General features: G+C 42.2%; 1 protein-coding gene across 7 annotated transcripts in view; it reads right to left on the minus strand.

Annotated features, from left to right (window-relative positions):
* LOC128694147 (tyrosine-protein phosphatase non-receptor type 13) overlaps window positions 1-20,071 on the minus strand; it is a 419,661-nt gene that overhangs the window by 62,735 nt on the left and 336,855 nt on the right. For all 7 annotated transcript variants that reach the window (XR_011393106.1, XM_070093630.1, XM_070093634.1 and 4 more), the window contains 7 exons: window positions 19,132-19,236; window positions 17,466-17,560; window positions 11,542-11,701; window positions 10,706-10,903; window positions 10,125-10,336; window positions 2,268-2,946; window positions 826-973 (listed from right to left, as the gene is read on the minus strand). Coding sequence is in view for 6 of the 7 variants with exons in the window: in XM_070093630.1 (XP_069949731.1) it covers window positions 826-973; window positions 2,268-2,946; window positions 10,125-10,336; window positions 10,706-10,903; window positions 11,542-11,701; window positions 17,466-17,560; window positions 19,132-19,236 (1,597 nt within the window). In the remaining variant the exon portion in view is untranslated. The remainder of the gene's footprint in view (window positions 1-825; window positions 974-2,267; window positions 2,947-10,124; window positions 10,337-10,705; window positions 10,904-11,541; window positions 11,702-17,465; window positions 17,561-19,131; window positions 19,237-20,071) is intronic.

A 20,071-nucleotide genomic window follows, 5' to 3' on the forward strand; every position in this document is an offset into this window, starting at 1 on the left:
TCAAGGGAGCACCTTGATACAAGCAAAGGGTTCTTGATCCAATTAACTGGAGCTATTCTTCCCTTCCTTGTACAAATCTTAATTACTTTCCATACCCCAACTGCTAATCCTTTGACAGACTCACTATCATACTGTACTTAGCAGATCAGAGTCATCTACACTGGATATGTACTCTCTCCTGGGATCCTGTAATACTGTGATGAATGGTTTGAAAAACCGACAAGTTGAAGATTGAGACACTTATGCAGCATATGGGAATCTTTATTCAGGAAACGTTTCGCCACACAGTGGCTTCATCAGTCCAATACAAAGAGGAAGGAGTAAGGAGAGGAGGAGTATGAGGTAATCAGTCCCTCAGCCTGGAGTCGATGTGTTCAGTCCATCACGATTGATGGACTGAACACATCGACTCCAGGTTGAGGGACTGATGAAGCCACTGTGTGGCGAAACGTTTCCTGAATAAAGATTCCCATATGCTGCATAAGTGTCTCAAACATCCTGTAATACTGGCATGGGCACTGTCAGCCTTCCATAACTACACTCACTCGGGTCACATTTCTACTGTATTAATGTTGGTAGAATTAGTGACAATATGTTAAGTAAGAGAACACAATGCAACTAATGTGACAATTTATTGTGGCAACGTTTTGCGACAATAAGATGATTGCATTAGTTGCACTTGTGTCCTTTTAACACACCTCTACTACCAGCACTGGCAGTCATTTATTATAGTCCTGCTGTAATCACGTTCTTCCATGTTCGTATCCACACCCATATAATTAAGTTATCTTGAAAACATTCACTCAGATTCACATTCATACTCACCAACAACAACAGCTGCAGGGGTGGTGTTGAGCTCCTGTAAGCTGGGCAGGTGGTGATGCAGCTGGTGCTGGAGAACCTCTGCACTGCGCAGGCGGCGCTTCTGGAGGGCTGCCGCGGAGACCCGCGTCCCCATCCTCACTGCATGACCCTGCAATTTATTCAACTTTGCTTTTGCCAAATTTTGCGTAAACAAAAAGACGTCATTTTCTGCTGAGTCCCTGAGCTTTAAAAATAAAAATAAACCTATATGGAAAAAATCTTCAAAGGGGCCTGGGTCATAATACATAGTTTTAATTTTAATGATGGCTTCCCAGCATATTTTCCTTTTTTTTTTTTTTTTTTTTATTTTTTCAACAAGTCGGCCGTCTCCCACCGAGACAGGGTGACCCAAAAAAAAGAAAGAAAATCCCCAAAAAGAAAATACTTTCATCATCATTCAACACTTTCACCACACTCACACATTATCACTGCTTTTGCAGAGGTGCTCAGAATACAACAGTTTAGAAGCATATACGTATAAAGATACACAACATATCCCTCCAAACTGCCAATATTCCAAACCCCTCCTTTAAAGTGCAGGCATTGTACTTCCCATTTCCAGGACTCACAGACAGGTGCCAGTTCATCAGTAGGGTGAGGGAAGGAGGAGGGAATGATACATAATATAGTATAGAAAGGAAGGGCGAAGATACTGAAAGAAAAGATAAACTCTAAAGTGAGGAGTGTGATGACGAAGGAGAAACTGGATGAGAAAGAAGAAGAAATAAGTATTATATACAGAAAAAGAAAATTACTGTACAGTATTATTATAGTTATAGAAAACACTACATTCATGGGTAATAGAGGAGTTCTTCACTGGCATCAAGGAACCTCCTTTGAAGGGTAAAATGAGAATAAAATTGATTATTAAATAAAGGAATATTTGCAGAGAACGAATATCACATTTTTTTACTTTAGACAGGATAAAACTGTGAAGAATAATGAGAAAGGATGATGAAGGTGTGAGGAATGTATTGATGCTACAAAATAAGAGACAAAATAGGGACTGCAGTGTGGCAATAAGATACTGAGAGAAAAGTAAACTTTATTGCAGAGAATTCTGTACCAGTTGAAAGAGTTTACTGGTTGAAGCAAGGATGGTGCAATTGTTGCTGGTTGTGGTGTAAGTGATGGTGTCATGATATGACAGTTAAGTAAAGAAGGCCTCCAACTTACAAAAGAGTTGTACTCCTGGTTTTTCAACTTACAAATGAGTTGCTTATATAGAAAATTATAGAATAAATGAATATATTGCAAAGCCTAGTATAGAAAATTGTTATATTACACACAGACTTGTGATGCAGCTTGTCATTTGCAAAACATTAACCGGTTCCAAACCAAATTTGTAAGTTGAAGAAATCTTGTACAGGTAATGATATGTTGGCAATATCAGAGGCACTGACCTTCTTGGGTGAAGCAAGGAGTGATTCATCACTGCCGAACTCTCGGGTAAGCTCTGGTGTGATGCCTCCTGGCCCCTCCTTGCTGCTGCTGGTGTTCTCTATGTTACTCTTGGACCGCTGGTGGAATACCCGTGGAACTGATGTCTTCACTGTGTTTGCTACTCTTGCAACTTCCCGCTGCTCGTGTTGATGAACCTGCTGCTCATTTTCCAAGTTTTCAATGGAAAAAACCTCGTCAGTCTCATCACCACTGCGCCATAGAATATCCGACAAAAAGTTGTCACGGGAGAGACTGTTTGATGATTTGTGTTCTCCCAAAAGTACTGGCCACAAAGATGTTGCCTCACTGACCTTCTCTGCCTCAAAACCTACACAACAGTTTGTATTGTCTTTATGCTCACTTTCTGCCCCTTGGATGTTTTCTAGGGAGCCAGGTGCATCAGTCAAGTGATAACCCGATGCAATATCTTCAGCAGTACCTGCTGAGGAGAGGCTGGTGCGAGCAGTAGTAGTGGCTGAAGAAGCACTGCTTGGGGCTTGTGAGTGAAACTCCTGCTGAGGAAGTACCACCTCACCAGGCAACCCTGAGCCTCCTGCAGGCAATGCCAGGCAGCTCAGGACAGTAGCATCATGCTGGAAACTCTGGTGAACAGTGGCTAGGTAGAAAACATGACGACTCCTGGTGGAACACGACACATGTAGTAATACTTATATTATGCACCTTTCTCATAAAATTTTCACAATGTCATTCTTTCACTTCCTACACACCTACTAAAATTTTGTTTACTTGGCATGAAAAATCATTATTAGACTTTCAATGCCTATACATGCATTGAGATTATGCCTGTACTAAGATGGTACACTCTTACAATATATTCAGTGCTTCCTTCACTCCCTACATACACACACTGTAATAGAAACCTGCACTGAACATCCATGTCACACATAAGTATAACCCAGGTAGACCCGGCAATGTGTGACCACAAGAGTTTGCGTGCGTGTGTGTGTGTGTTTGTGGGGAAGGGGGCAGAGGACTACTTTAACAGAGGCCAGGGAAGCCCCTCACTCACATTGTACAGTAATATACTGCAACAGCACGCTACCCTTGCCTCTCCACCTGCTAGTTCCAGTGTCCACCTAATGTGAGGGAACATATGAGAGCGGGGAAACTGGGGAAGAAAGAACAAGAGATAGAATGAGAAAAAGAATGAAAGCTGGCAGAAAGAAAGAGTGGGAGATTATTATACAAAAGGGTTAATAGACTTAAATATGTATTAAGTGCAGGTAGGGAAGGATGGAGGTAGGGGGTAGGAGTGACATGGAACCTTGTACCATGAGAGGGAGGTGTGACACTGAACCTTGTACCATGACAGGGAGGTGTGACACTGAACCTAGTACCATGACAGGGAGGTGTGACACTGAACCTTGTACCATGACAGGGAGGTGTGACACTGAACCTTGTACCATGAGAGGGAGGTGTGACACTGAACCTTGTACCATGACAGGGAGGTGTGACACTGAACCTTGTACCATGACAGGGAGGTGTGACACTGAACCTTGTACCATGACAGGGAGGCATGACACTGAACCTTGTACCATGACAGGGAGGTGTGACACTGAACCTAGTACCATGACAGGGAGGTGTGACACTGAACCTTGTACCATGACAGGGAGGTGTGACACTGAACCTTGTACCATGAGAGGGAGGTGTGACACTGAACCTTGTACCATGACAGGGAGGTGTGACACTGAACCTTGTACCATGACAGGGAGGCATGACACTGAACCTTGTACCATGACAGGGAGGTGTGACACTGAACCTTGTACCATGACAGGGAGGTGTGACACTGAACCTTGTACCATGACAGGGAGGCGTGACACTGAACCTTGTACCATGACAGGGAGGTGTGACACTGAACCTTGTACCATGACAGGGAGGTGTGACACTGAACCTTGTACCATGAGAGAGAGGTGTGACACAATCTTATACCATGAGAGGGAGGTGTGACACTGAACCTTGTACCATGAGAGGGAGGTGTGACACTGAACCTTGTACCATGACAGGAAGGTGTGACACTGAACCTTGTACCATGACAGGAAAGTGTGACACTGAACCTTGTACCATGAGAGGGAGGTGTGACACAGAACCTTGTACCATGAGAGGGAGGTGTGACACTGAACCTTGTACCATGACAGGGAGGTGTGACACTGAACCTTGTACCATGACAGGGAGGTGTGACACTGAACCTTGTACCATGACAGGAAAGTGTGACACTGAACCTTGTACCATGAGAGGGAGGTGTGACACTGAACCTTGTACCATGAGAGGGAGGTGTGACACAATCTTATACCATGAGAGGGAGGTCTGACACAATCTTATACCATGAGAAGGAGGTGTGACACTGAACCTTGTACCATGACAGGGAGATGTGACACTGAACCTTGTACCATGACAGGGAGGTGTGACACTGAACCTTGTACCATGAAAGGGACGTGTGACACTGAACCTTGTACCATGAGAGGGAGGTGTGACACAATCTTATACCATAAGAGGGAGGTGTGACACAATCTTATACCATGAGAGGGAGGTGTGACACTGAACCTTGTACCATGACAGGAAGGTGTGACACTGAACCTTGTACCATGACAGGAAGGTGTGACATTGAACCTTGTACCATGACAGGAAGGTGTGACACTGAACCTTGTACCATGACAGGGAGGTGTGACACTGAACCTTGTACCATGACAGGGAGGTGTGACACTGAACCTTGTATCATGACAGGGAGGTGTGACACTGAACCTTGTACCATGACAGGAAGGTGTGACACTGAACCTTGTACCATGACAGGAAGGTGTGACACTGAACCTTGTACCATGACAGGGAGGTGTGACACTGAACCTTGTACCATGACAGGGAGGTGTGACACTGAACCTTGTACCATGACAGGAAGGTGTGACACTGAACCTTGTATCATGACAGGGAGGTGTGACACTGAACCTTGTATCATGACAGGGAGGTGTGACACTGAACCTTGTATCATGACAGGGAGGTGTGACACTGAACCTTGTATCATGACAGGGAGGTGTGACACTGAACCTTGTATCATGACAGGGAGGTGTGACACTGTACCTTGTACCATGACAGGGAGGTGTGACACTGTACCTTGTACCATGACAGGGAGGTGTGACACTGTACCTTGTACCACGAGAGGGAGGTGTGACACTGAACCTCGTACCATGACAGGGAGGTGTGACACAGAACCTTGTACCATGACAGGGAGGTGTGACACTGAACCTTGTACCATGAGAGAGAGGTGTGACACAATCTTATACCATGAGAGGGAGGTGTGACACTGAACCTTGTACCATGAGAGGGAGGTGTGACACAATCTTATACCATGAGAGGGAGGTGTGACACTGAACCTTGTACCATGACAGGAAGGTGTGACACTGAACCTTGTACCATGACAGGAAAGTGTGACACTGAACCTTGTACCATGAGAGGGAGGTGTGACACTGAACCTTGTACCATGAGAGGGAGGTGTGACACAATCTTATACCATGAGAGGGAGGTGTGACACTGAACCTTGTACCATGAGAGGGAGGTGTGACACAATCTCATACCATGAGAGGGAGGTCTGACACAATCTTATACCATGAGAAGGAGGTGTGACACTGAACCTTGTACCATGACAGGAAAGTGTGACACTGAACCTTGTACCATGAGAGGGAGGTGTGACACTGAACCTTGTACCATGAGAGGGAGGTGTGACACAATCTTATACCATGAGAGGGAGGTCTGACACAATCTTATACCATGAGAAGGAGGTGTGACACTGAACCTTGTACCATGACAGGGAGGTGTGACACTGAACCTTGTACCATGAGAGGGATGTGTGACACTGAACCTTGTACCATGAGAGGGATGTGTGACACTGAACCTTGTACCATGAGAGGGAGGTGTGACACTGAACCTTGTACCATGACAGGAAGGTGTGACACTGAACCTTGTACCATGACAGGAAGGTGTGACACTGAACCTTGTACCATGACAGGAAGGTGTGACACTGAACCTTGTACCATGACAGGAAGGTGTGACACTGAACCTTGTACCGTGACAGGGAGGCATGACACTGAACCTTGTACCATGACAGGAAGGTGTGACACTGAACCTTGTACCATGACAGGGAGGTGCGACACTGAACCTTGTATCATGACAGGGAGGTGTGACACTGAACCTTGTATCATGACAGGGAGGTGTGACACTGAACCTTGTATCATGACAGGGAGGTGTGACACTGAACCTTGTATCATGACAGGGAGGTGTGACACTGAACCTTGTACCATGACAGGGAGGTGTGACACTGAACCTTGTACCATGACAGGGAGGTGTGACACTGTACCTTGTACCACGAGAGGGAGGTGTGACACAGAACCTTGTACCATGACAGGGAGGTGTGACACTGAACCTTGTACCATGATAGGGAGTTGTGACACTGAACACTGTACTATGAGAGGGAGGTGTGAAAGGCAGTGTGGGACCTACATTTTTGGGGCTCTGAAGCTTTAACTGTTATGGGGGCCCCTTTGCAACCCCTTCTTGTACAGGAGACTCAAAATTTTTGAGCCATGTGGACTAAAGTTGCTTCTAGGGCCCCTTTGGGATTAGTAGATTCTTCCCTGGAGAAGGAAAGTACACCTACCATCCAACTTACGACCGAGTTCGGTTCCAAGAAACCGGTCGTAAGTCGAACTTTACTATTGAATATCAACAAAACATTTTTGTAATGACTTTATTTTATTGTTTTATTTTGGTATTTCATGTTTTACTTTACTTTTTATGCTGTTAGTACTGTATTTTATACTGTAAGGTTTAGGATAAACACTGTGTACAACACAAATAGTTGTTTATTTCCCAGAAATTTGGCATAAATACACGTTCGTAAGTCGAGTGGTCGTAAGTCGAGCAGGTTGTAAGTCGGATGGTAGGTGTATTATGTCTTCAACTGTACTTTCTAATATATATACAGTGGACCCCCGACTTAGGATATTAATTCATTCCAGAAGTCTGTTCAGGTGCCGTTACCGAACGAATTTGTTCCCATAAGGAATATTGTAAGTTAGATTAATCCGTTTCAAACCCCCAAAAATACACGGACAAAAGCACTTACAAAAATACACTCACATAATTGTTCGAGTTGGAAGCTGATCGTAAGGCGGGGGTCCACTGTATATATATATACATGTATATATATTTTTTTTCAACAAATCGGCCATATCCCACCAAGGCATGGTGGCCCAAAAAGGAGAAGGGGTTAATAGACCCTTGCTCCCGGCATTTTAGTCGCCTCTTACAACACGCATGGCTTACGGAGGAAGAATTCTGTTCCACTTCCTCATGAAGGTAAGAGGAAATAAACAAGAACTAGAAAACAAAAGTTTCTGTTTTTAAATTTAGTAATTTGTACAGGAGAAGGGGTTAATAGACCCTTGCTCCCGGCATTTTAGTCGCCTCTTACAACACGCATGGCTTACGGAGGAAGAATTCTGTTCCACTTCCTCATGAAGGTAAGAGGAAATAAACAAGAACTAGAACTAGAAAGAAAATAGAAGAAAACCCAGAGGGGTGTGCACATATATGCATGTACATGTATGTGTAGTGTGACCTAAGTGTAAGTAGAAGTAGCAAGACGTACCTGAAATCTTACATGTTTCTTTCTTTAAACAAACGGGCCGTATCCCACCAAGGCAGGGTGGCCCAAAAAGAAAAACGAAAGTTTCTCTTTTTAAATTTAGTAATTTATACAGGAGAAGGGGTTAGTAACCCCTTGCATTTTAGTCGCTTCTTACAACACGCATAGCTTATGGAGGAAGAATTCTGTTCCACTTCTCCATGGAGATAAAAGGAAATAAACAAGCGAGGGGTTTGGACTTCCAGCAGGCGTGCATGAGCGTGTTCAATAGGAGTGAATGGAGACGAATGGTATTTGGGACCTGACGATCTGTTGGAGTGTGAGCAGGGTAATATTTAGTGAAGGGATTCAGGGAAACCAGTTATTTTTATATAGCCGGACTTGAGTCCTGGAAATGGGAAGTACGTACAATGCCTGCACTCTAAAGGAGGGGTTCGGGATATTAGCAGTTTGGAGGGATATGTTGTGTATTTTTATACGTATATGCTTCTAAACTGTTGTGTTCTGAGCACCTCTGCAAAAACAGTGATTATGTGTGAGTGAGGTGAAAGTGTTGAATGATGATGAAAGTATTTTCTTTTTGGGGATTTTCTTTCTTTTTGGGTCACCCTGCCTCGGTGGGAGATGGCCGACTTGTTGAAAAAAAGAAAAAAAAAAAGAACTATTAAGAAAATAGAAGAAAACCGAGAGGGGTGTATATATATATGCTTGTACATATATGTGCAGTGTGACGTAAGTGTAAGTAGAAGTAGCAAGGCGTACCTGAAACCTTGCATGTTTATGAGACAGAAAAAAGACACCACTAATCCTACCATCACGTAAAACAATTACAGGTTTCCGTTTTGCACTCACCAGGGAGGTACTACTGTCCTGCCAAGTGAGTGTAAAACGAAAGCCTGTAATTGTTTTACATGATCGTAGGATTGCTGGTGTTCTTTTTTCTGTCTCATAAACATGCAACTTTCAGGTATGTCTTGCTACTTCTACTTACACTTAGGTCACACTACACATATATCTACAAGCATATATATACACACCCCTCTGGGTTTTCTTCTATTTTCTTACTAGTTCTTCTTCTTGTTTATTTCCTCTTACCTCCATGGGGAAGTGGAACAGAATTCTTCCTTCGTAAGCCATGCGTGTTGTAAGAGGCAACTAAAATGCTGGGGGCAAGGGGCTAGTAACCCCTTCTCCTGTATAAATTACTAAATTTAAAAAGAGAAACTTTAATTTTTCTTTTTGGGCCACCCTGCCTTGGTGGGATACGGCCGGTTTGTTGAAAAAAAATATATATACGTATATATAAGAGAGAGAGAGAGGGGGGGAGGGGGAGAGGTAAATTAAATAATGGAGGGAGAGAGGATCAAGCCTTATGAAGGAGGAGGAGGAAAGCTAATTATATACTTTGTATTGTGTGGGGGAGGGAGGGAGGGAGGGATGGATTGAGAAGGGGAGGGAGAGAGGGAAGGAAAAAGAGGGAAGGAGAGAGGGAGGGAGGGAGGGATTGAGAGGGAGAGGGAGAGGGAGGGAGGGATTGAGAGGGAGAGAGGGAGGGAGAGATTGAGAGGGGGAGGGAGGGAGGGAGGGAATGAGAGAGAGGGAGGGAGGAAGGAAGGGTAGAAAAGCGGGAAGGAGGGATGGAGACAAAAGGATTAAGAGAGGGTGTAAGTTATAATATCAACATTGTGAAAGATTTTCTTCCTAAGTTGCAACATTCTTCCTAAGTTGCCAGATATTCTTCCAAAGTTGCCAGATATTCTTCCTAGATTGCCAGATATTCTTAAGTTGCCAGATATTATTAAGTTGCAAGATATTCTTCCTATGTTGCACAAGTGTCTCCTTCTTCAAGAGTTTTCATCTTTTAAGAATGCTGTACAGTCTTAACACATGACACTATGCCCACCACGGTGCAAGCAATACAGTACACCACTGATTATCCGGTCACTTCTTGGAAAAAGACTACACTAGATTTTCAATAAACCTGGATAACATTTTGTGATTCCTTTGTTTTGTACAGGACTGAAAAAGGCTGTTGGATAAAGCTGAAACCTAAATAAGAAGAGAGTTCAGGACTAAAAAAAGCTGCTGGATGAACCTGAAACCCAAATAAGAGACAAAAGGAAAATAAAAATTCTACTGTAATAATTATCAAATACAATCTCACCTGTTTTCTTGTAAATTGAATTTGAGTTTGACTGATTTGTCCAGTGCACGTACAGCGAAGGTTAGCCGGTGAGTGGTGTACGACATCCTTTTGACTGACTGCCAAGGATGGAGTGTAGCCCCAGTGATGGTCTCACAAGTAAGAGCTCCACTGCTGCTAACCAGGACACCCTCACGCCTGATGCCCAGCCAACACTGCTGCCGTACCTTGTCCTGAGAGCACAATGCATTACAATTGACATGTAAGAACAAGCACTTACTCAACCTAGCCTGACAAAAAATATATATTGATTGCTATTGGTAATATAATCATGGGGAAGCACTAAAGCCATAAAAGTCACAGAGCACTTGGAAAATGGGAGGTAATTATATTTGATCCAAGGAAGGGGAGAGTATAATTACAACGGGAGAAGACCACAGCAAATATTTCAAGTGCTCCTGCGTACCTTCAGTCCCTTGAAGACTCAAGATGCCTGGGTAAGACTGCATGTAAGACCCCAGGAAAAAGAGATATCAGTGTTAAACAGAAATATAAACTAGCAAACAATAAGTGCAATATTTTCAAGTAAGTGTCTCAGTTACCTGTGTAACATGGTAGAGGTGTGTGCCATAGTATGGAGTGTCCTGTAGTGTGGTGATGAAGCGTGCTTGAGCCTCACTATAATACAGATCTGCCAGGGCTGCATGATACTGCTGCAGTTTCTGTGACACTTCCACTGTGCGTCCTCCACGCAGCAGTGACTCAGGGACATAATGCTCAGCAAGAAAGTAGCCCATGTCCTTAACAAAAAAATGAAAAACAAATTAACCATTAACCTGTATGATTTTTTTTTTTAGCACAATGGCCTTCTCCCACCAATGTATGGTGACCCAAAGAAAAAAGATATTCATTAACATTCACTCAGTTGTCATTTTTGTAGGAATGTAATGACATCATGACCTGATTACCTTTAGACAGCAATATCTTCACCCCTCCTTTAGAGTGTAGGTACTGCCCTTCCCACATCCATCCCTCCTTCAGAAAGCAGATACTGACCTTCCCATCTCCACCCCTCCTTCAGAAAGCAGATACTGCCCTTCCCATCTCCACCCCTCCTTCAGAATGCAGGCACTGCCCTTCCCACCCCCACCTCTCCTTCATATTGCAGACACTGTTCTTCCCATCACCTCTCCTTCAGGTACAGGCACTGTTCTTCCCACCACCTCTCCTTCAGGTGCAGGCATTGCCCTTCCCATCTCCAGTACTAAAAAAGTAGCAGTTGCTTGAATGGATTATTTGCCATAAGTACCTCGTAACTAATTTTACTTCTTCCATTGCTTATGTTACAGAGACAATTTCTAAATGCCAATTAATGTTTAATACTATCCTATTATTTGTCTTTTTAGTATCTACATTTTTACAATGGTGCACATCTCACCTTTTCTTTTTTGTGGCCAAACTCTGCTTGTAGAGCAAGAGCTGCCACATGAAGGAGATCATCGGAGGGGAGTGGAAAGCGACCTTCCAACAGATCGTGTCGGAGTTGCAGATACAGAAGCTGCCTCGACGAGCATTCCATTTCTTCTGCATTATTAAATCTGAAGTAAAAGTTCTTTATTAAAATCTTTTTTTTTTTCCAACAAGTCGGCTGTCTCCCACTGAGGCAGGGTGACCCAAAAAGAAAGTAAATCCCCAAAAAAGAAAATACTTTCATTATTATTCAACACTTTCACCTCACTCATACATAATCACTGTCTTTGCAGAGGCGCCCAGATACAACAGTTTAGAAGCATATATGAAGATATATAACATCCCTCCAAACTGTCAATATCCCAAACCCCTCCTTTAAAGTGCAAGCATTGTACTTCCCATTTCTAGTACTCAAGTCTGGCTACATAAAAATGACTGGTTTCCCTGAATCCCTTCACTAAATATTACCCTGCTCACACTCCAACAGCTTGTCAGGTCCCAAAAGCCATTCGTCTCCCTTCATTCCTGTCTAACACGCTCACACACACTTGCTGGAAGTCCAAGCCCCTTGTCCACAAAACCTCCTTTACCCCCTCCTTCCAACCTTTTTGAGGATGACCCCTACCCCGCTTTCCTTCCCCTACAGATTTATACGCTTCCCATGTCATTCTACTTCATTCTCTCTAAATGACCAAACCACCTCAACAACCCCTCTTCAGCCCTCTGACTAATACTTTTATTAACTCCACACCTTCTCCTAATTTCCACACTTCGAATTCTCTGCATAATATTTACACCACACATTGCCATTAGACAGGACATCTCCACTGCCTCCAACCACCTCCTCGCTGCAGCATTTACAGCCCAAGCTTCACACCCATATAAGAGTGTTGGTACCACTATACTTTCATACATTCCCTTTCTTTGCCTCCATAGATAATATTTTTTGTCTCCACATATACCTCAATCCTCCATAGGGAAGTGGAACAGAATTCATCCTTCATAAGCTATGCGTGTCATAAGAGGTGACTAAAATGCCAGAAGCAAGGGGCTAGTAACCCCTTCTTCTGTATATATTACTAAATGTAAAAGGAGAAACTTTCGTTTTTCCTTTTGGGCCACCGGGGCCCAAGACTGTCCAACAGCCTCCCATCAAGCATTAGGGGAATTACCAATAAACCCCTGGCTGCCTTCAAGAGAGAGCTGGACAGATATCTAAAGTCAGTGCCGGATCAGCCGGGCTGTGGCTCGTACATTGGATTGCGGGCGGCCAGCAGTAACAGCCTGGTTCATCAGGCCCTGATCCACCGGGAAGCCTGGTCATGGACTGGGACACGGGGGCGTTGATCCCTGGAATAACTTCCAGATAACCCCGCCTTGGTGGGATACGGCCAGTGTGTCGAAAGATATACCTCAACACACCACTCATCTTTTTTCCTTCATCAATTCTATGGTTAACCTCATCCTTCAAAAACACGTCAACTCCCAAATATCTGAAAACATTCACTTCTTCCATACTCCCTCTCTCCAATGTGATATCCGGACTGAAGATGAATGGTTCAGAGAACCGACACTCTGATAAATTAGACACATGTGCAACTCTTGGGTATCTTTTTTGAGGAAACGTTTCGCCACACAGTGGCTTCATCAGTCCATACAAAGGAGAATCTTGAAGAACAGGAAGAGAATGAGGTAATCAGTCCCTCAACCTTGAGTCGATGTGGTCAGTCCATCAATCTTGAATAGAATACGGCATACGAGCGGAGAAGGAGCTTATAAACCGTAGGCAGGAGAGGTGCAGCAGTTGTAGATGGTGTCACATTTGTTCAATGTGGAAGTAGGTCATGCCCAAGGGTTAGGCAAGCAAAGAATTCCAAAGTATTAAGATCCCAAGAAGTTGCAGTGTCTGACAGGATTGTAGATGAATGGTTCAGAGAACTGACACATTGATCAATTAGACACATGTGAACACATGCGAAACGTTTCCTCAAAAAAGATACCCAAGAGTTGCACATGTGTCTAATTTATCAAAGTGATATCCAATTTTTCTTTATCTAAATTGTTTGATACCTTCATCACTTTACTCTTATCTATGTTTACTTTCAATTTTCTACCTTTACACACCCTCCCAAACTCGTCCACTAACCTTTGCAACTTTTCTTTAAAATCTCCCATAAGCACAGTATCATCAGCAAAAAGTAACTGTGTCAACTCCCTTTTTGTACCTGATTCCCACCCCTCTCCCCAACACCCTAGCATTTACCTCCTTCACAACCCCATCTATAAATATATTACACATCCCTGTCTAAGACCTACTTTTACTGGGAAGTAATCTCCCTCTCTCCTACACACCTTAACCTGAGCCTCATTATCCTCATAAAAACTCTTTACAGCATTTAGTAACTTACTACCTATTCCATGCACTTGCAACATCTCCCACATCGCTCTCCTATCCACTCTATCATATGCCTTTTCTAAATCCATAAATGCAATGAAAATTTCCCTACCTTTATCTAAATATGGTTCACATATATGCTTCAATGTAAACACTTGATCTACACATCCCCTACCCACTCTAAAACCTCCTTGCTCATCTGCAATCCTACTCTCTGTCTTACCACTAATTCTCTCAATAATAACCCTACCATACACTTTTCCTGGTATACTCGGTGAACTTATTCCTTATAATTTTTACAATTTCTTTTGTCCCCCTTCCCTTTATATAAAGGAACTATACATGCTCTCTGCCAATCCCTAGGTACCTTCCCCTCTTTCATACATTAATTAAACAAAAATACCAACCACTCCAACACTATATTCCCCCCTGCTTTTAACATACATTTCTGTCATGATCCCATCAGTTCCAGCTGCTTCACCCCTTTTCATTCTACATAATGCCTCACACACCTTCTCCACACTCACATCCCACTCTTCTTCACTCCTAAAAGATGTTATACCTCCCTGGCCAGTGCATGAAATTACCACCTCCGTTTCATCATCGACATTTAAAAGTTCCTCAAAATATTCCCGCAATCTACCCAATACCCCCATCTCCCCATCTACTAACTCCCCTACTCTGTTTTAAAGACAAATCCATTCGTTCCCTAGGTTTTCTTAATTTGTTTATCTCACTCCAAAATTTTTTCTTATTTTCATTAAAATTTCTTGACAGTGCCTCTCCCACTCTATCATCTGCTCTCCTTTTGCACTCTCTCACCACTCTCTTCACCTTTCTTTTACTCTCCATATACTCTGCTCTGCTCTTATTATTTTTTTTAACACACTGGCCATCTCCCAGGGTGACCCGAAAAAGAACCTTGAAGTTTTTCTTCTTGCTACCTTTAGTAATTTATACAGGAAATGGCACTACTAGCCCAATGCTTCTGGCATTTTAATTGCCTTTTATGACATGCATAGCTTATGGAGGAAAGATTCTTTTCCACTTCCCTATGTAGCATTTTTATTCTTATTATAATTACAGTGGAACCTCAAAAATCGAACTTAATCCGTTCCAGGAGCTAGTTCTAAATTCGAAAAGTCTGAAATTCGAAGCAATATTTCCCATAAGAAATAATGGAAATACAATTAATCTGTTCCAGAAACCCAAAAATATTCACACAAAAAATACATTTTATAGAGATTAATTACAGTTTTACATACAACAAATACTATAATTTTTAATTATGTATAGTAATACATATAAAATAACATTTTTACTTACCTTTATTGAAGATTGGTGATGGCATCTGGAAGATAGGGAGGAGGAGAGAGGGAGTTGAGGTTAGTGTTTGGACTTCAGGTAAAGCCCTCTCTGGGGTTACTTCCCTTCTCTGTCTTTTAATGCCACTAGGACCAGCTTGAGAGTCACTGGACCCCTGTCTCACAAAATAACTGTCCACAGTCCTCTGTTTCTGGCACCTCTTTAACATTTCCCTAAAATGGGACATGGTTCTGTCACTGAACTTGTTGCAAAGATGGCTTGTTTCAGCTTGCTCAGGGTGGTACTTCTGCACAAACATTTGGACATCGTTCCACTTGGCACAAATCTCCTTAATCTTTGAAGAAGGCTCCTCATCCACTCCCTCTTCCTCCTCCTCTGAAGCAAGTTCCTCAGCTGTGGTCTGATACTGCTCCAGATGAAGCTCTTGCAGCTCTTCAGTGGTTAGCTCTTCCCTGTGGTCCTCCACCAACTCTTCCACATCCTCACCACTCACCTCCAACCCCAGGGTGTTCCCCAATGCCACAATAGAGTCCACAACAGGCAGAGGGTGAGCTGGGTCAGGGTCAGCCTCAAACCCTTCAAAATCCCTCTTTTGGACACAATCTGGCCACAATTGTCTCCAAGCAGAGTTCAAAGTCCTGGAAGTCACTCCCTCCCAAGCCTTACCTATAAGGCTTATGGAGTTGTAGATGCTGAAGTGATTCCTCCAGAACTCTCTTAGGGTCAACTTAGTGTCTGTGGTCACTTCAAAGCTGGAGGAAAGGAGTGGTGTTAGGAGGCAAGAACTTCACTTTTAAAAAACTGAAGTCCTTAGACAAGAGGTCTAATAAGTTTGGAGAATGAGCAGGAGCATTGTCCATTAACAGGAGGCACTTGAGTGGCAATTTCTTTTCCTGGAGGAATTTTATCACACTGGGGCCAAACACTTCATGGACCCACTCTTTGAAAATTTGTCTTGTGACCCATGCCTTATGATTAGCTTTCCACAAGACACATAACTTGTTCTTAAAGACATTGTTTTCCTTAAACACTCTGGGATTTTCTGAATGATACACAAGTAAAGGCTTCACTTTAAAATCACCACTAGCATTAGCACAGAATAAAAGAGTAAGCCTGTCTTTCATAGGCTTGTGTCCTGGCAGTGCCTTTTCCTCCTGTATGATGAAGGTCCTTTTTGGCATTTTCTTCCAAAACAAGCCTGTTTTGTCACAATTAAACACTTGTTCAGGTTTGAATTCTTCACTGTCTATGTACCCCTTGAACTCCTGTACAAATTTCTCAGCCGCCCGTTTGTCTGAACTGGCTGCCTCACCATGTCTTACAACATTGTGTATGCCACTACGCTTCTTAAATCTGTCAAACCAGCCTCTTCTGGCCTTAAATTCACTATCAGCACTGGTTCCAGGAGTTTTCTGTACCAGATCGGCATGCAACTTCCTTGCCTTTTCGCAAATAATCGTCTCTGAAACACTATCACCTGCAATCTCTTTATCCTTGATCCACATCAGCAACAACTTCTCAACCTCTTCAACAATTTGTAGTCTTTTTTTGGTTAGCATATTAACACCTTTCGCAACATCAGCTTCCTTGATTTGTTCTTTCTTTGCCAGGATAGAACCGATGGTCAACTTGTTTTTCCCATACATCCTGGCAAGTTCAACAAGTCTCACACCACTCTCATACTTCTGTATTATTTCCTTCTTCACATCTATGGTGTTTCTCACTTTCTTTACCACAGGGGTACCACTAGCAAGTTTCTTTGGACCCATGGTAGCTTATTTCACAGTCCCACAAACACTAAACACAACGAAATAATCGTAAAATGTGTGAATGAGAGCGCAGGTTAGTGTTCACTCAAGCAAACAAAGCTAGACTGCTCACGGCGCCTGCGCGGGGATGCAGACAGAGCGGGCCGGCAGACAGGTCCCGTACCTGGCGGTCCGAAATTAGGGGCGCGTTCGATAATAAGGGCACAGTTTGTCCCAAAAAATGGTCTTATTTTCGAAACGTTCAATATGTGATACGTTCGATTTTTGAGGTTCCACTGTATTACTAATATTATTACCATATTACATCAGAGCATTATTATTACTCTTATTATTATAGGTCTGTTTAGGTAGAAGAAAATGCCGAGTTGAGGTAAAGAAATTGAAGAAATATATCACACTTACTTAAGATAGTAAATAAATCTTAGGTGGAGAGTAAAATTATCTTGAATAAGTCCATCCTTTGTGGGATGGCGCTCCTTCCAGCCTGGAGGTGAAACCTGCAATATCAAGGAAGTGCTGCATCATAGTAACCAACATACTATAAGGTACAGTAATTTATACGGTGTTATACCTCTATTGTATTTAACACACAGGGCTTAATACAACTTAGCCTTACAATGAATACATGGGACATGATTCTTAATACAGTGACCTTGGATATTGAGCTCTGCCTCTATTTTTACTCAGTTGTTTTTTGCCAATGGCTCTGAGGATGTTCTTGGTCAGCTATGGACTATCTACTCTGCTTGTTGTAACTTGTTTGGACTTTAAATGACACTGGTTATTGTAGAAGCTTTGAATGTTTTGTATGAATATGTGGGTACATGAGTTAATGTCTGACTCACTGTTAAACACAAACTGACAGTCACTGTTACTCATGATATCTTGTCAGTAAGCCTGAATGAGATTTTGATGGCTGGTTACTGTGAGGGGATGGGAGGTTTAAAGCCTGTTAAGTACATGAGAATCATTAATGTTGCATGTAACCATTGTACCACTAGTCAAGAAAACTTTAATCCCTAAAACAGAGATTAAAGCAAACTCTCAGCATATATACATACACTACTGAGCAAATATTCTTCATCAGTTGTAGCCTGACATATTTAGTACGATAACTCCTATATTTTGAAATTGATAACTAATATGATTATAGGTTTTTATATTAGTCACTGCCTTGGCACTCAAATAAAATAAATTTTTTTTATAAATTACTGTAACAACAGAACTACCTCTTCTAGTTCTCATAAATAAAGAAAAAGCATTACAGGAAATATAAGCTTTTTAAGAAACTGAAAAGTTATGATAAATGTGTGCTGAATAAAATTAGAAGCGTTAAAGCTTTAACTGTCATCTTACATACAAGCCAGAAAGAAGTGACCAGCACCCCTGCAGGAGTAAAATATTTAACATTTACCCACTGCTATAAAATATGTTTAATGAAATACTATATTTAACTTTTTTTTTTGACTCACCACTGTCTCCTGCCAAGGCAGGCTGACCCAAAGAAGGAAATGCATTCACCAACACTCAATAGATGTCTCTCAACATGTATAAAAAATGTTTCCTATGAGGACAGACTGAGGGCCATAAATCTACACTCTCTAGAAAGATGTAGAATTAGTGGGGAGATGATTGAGGTGTATAAATGGAAAACAGGAATAAATAAAGGGGATGTAAATAATGTGCTAAAAAATATCTAACCGAGCCAGGATTTGCAACAATGGGTTGAAGTTGGAAAAATTTAGATTTAGAAAGATATAGGAAAGCACTGGTTTAGTGACAGAATTGTGGATGAATGGAACAAACTCCTAAGTAGCGTCAATGAAGCTAAAATATCGTTTAGTTTTAAAAATAGGTTGGGCAAATATGTAAGTGGGTGTGGGTTAGAATGAGTTGGATCTGCTTAGCATGGGTCAGTAGGCCTGCTGCAGTGCTCCTTCTTTCTTATGTTATTAGTATGCTGACACCACAATCGGATTAACCTCTCCGACAGCAACATAATCCTTCCCCCCCTCAATCCTTCCTTTTACAAATCAACCATTTTATCAACAAAGAAATACATGTTTACTTTGTGTAGTTTGGTCTGAGGTGCTACAAAGTGAAATTCTCCGCTGCCCAACACAGCAAGACCCAACACTTGCTTAAGAGGTAAATTTTCTTCTTGAAACACAGCCTGAAAAAAAAGAAAAGAATAATGCACTAAATATAACAATACAGTGGACCCCCGGTTAATGATATTTTTTCATTCCAGAAGTATGTTCAGGTGCCAGTACTGACCGAATTTGTTCCCATAAGGAATATTGTGAAGTAGATTAGTCCATTTCAGACCCCCAAACATACATGTACAAACGCACTTACATAAATACACTTACATAATTGGTAGCATTGGGAGGTGATCGTTAAGGGGGGGTCCACTGTATTTTGACACATTATTACAGTACATTTGCATATTCAGTATTAGAATACAGATTTTTCTGAGCAGTACTTATAGGGACAAATTCACTTGGCTGCAACAAAGAACAGATATTAAAAAGCAATGGAGCTATCTTAATTAAACAATAACGTAGTCATCTTGAACTTCTTATTTTCTGTCCATTCTCATATTCCTCACTCATGCCAACACATTCTGTAAATGATTATTTTTTGGGAAAAGTTGGCAGAGTTTGTGAGGTGTTGACACACAATAACTCCGTCCAAATTTTGAGAAGCTCTGACCTGCCCTCCTGTGGTCAAAACTCATGGTAATGGTCATTCCTACTCACTTCCTCTAACCCCACTGAGAATGAGCCTAAAAGATATCCAAGCTCCCAGAAACAAAGATGTAATGTAATCTCAAATTATTTTGATCATTCAATTATTATTTATGCCTAATAATACTAGACAAAGAAATTTTTGTTTTCCTTTTTAGGTCATCCTGCCTTGGTGGGACACAGCCAGTTTGTTGGGGGGGGGGGGGTAGGCAAATTTTCACACAAATATGAATGAATGCAGCTCGCTAGCACACATCC

The sequence above is a fragment of the Cherax quadricarinatus genome, chromosome 43 (genome assembly GCF_038502225.1).
Source record: "Cherax quadricarinatus isolate ZL_2023a chromosome 43, ASM3850222v1, whole genome shotgun sequence".
Lineage (NCBI taxonomy): Eukaryota > Metazoa > Arthropoda > Malacostraca > Decapoda > Parastacidae > Cherax > Cherax quadricarinatus.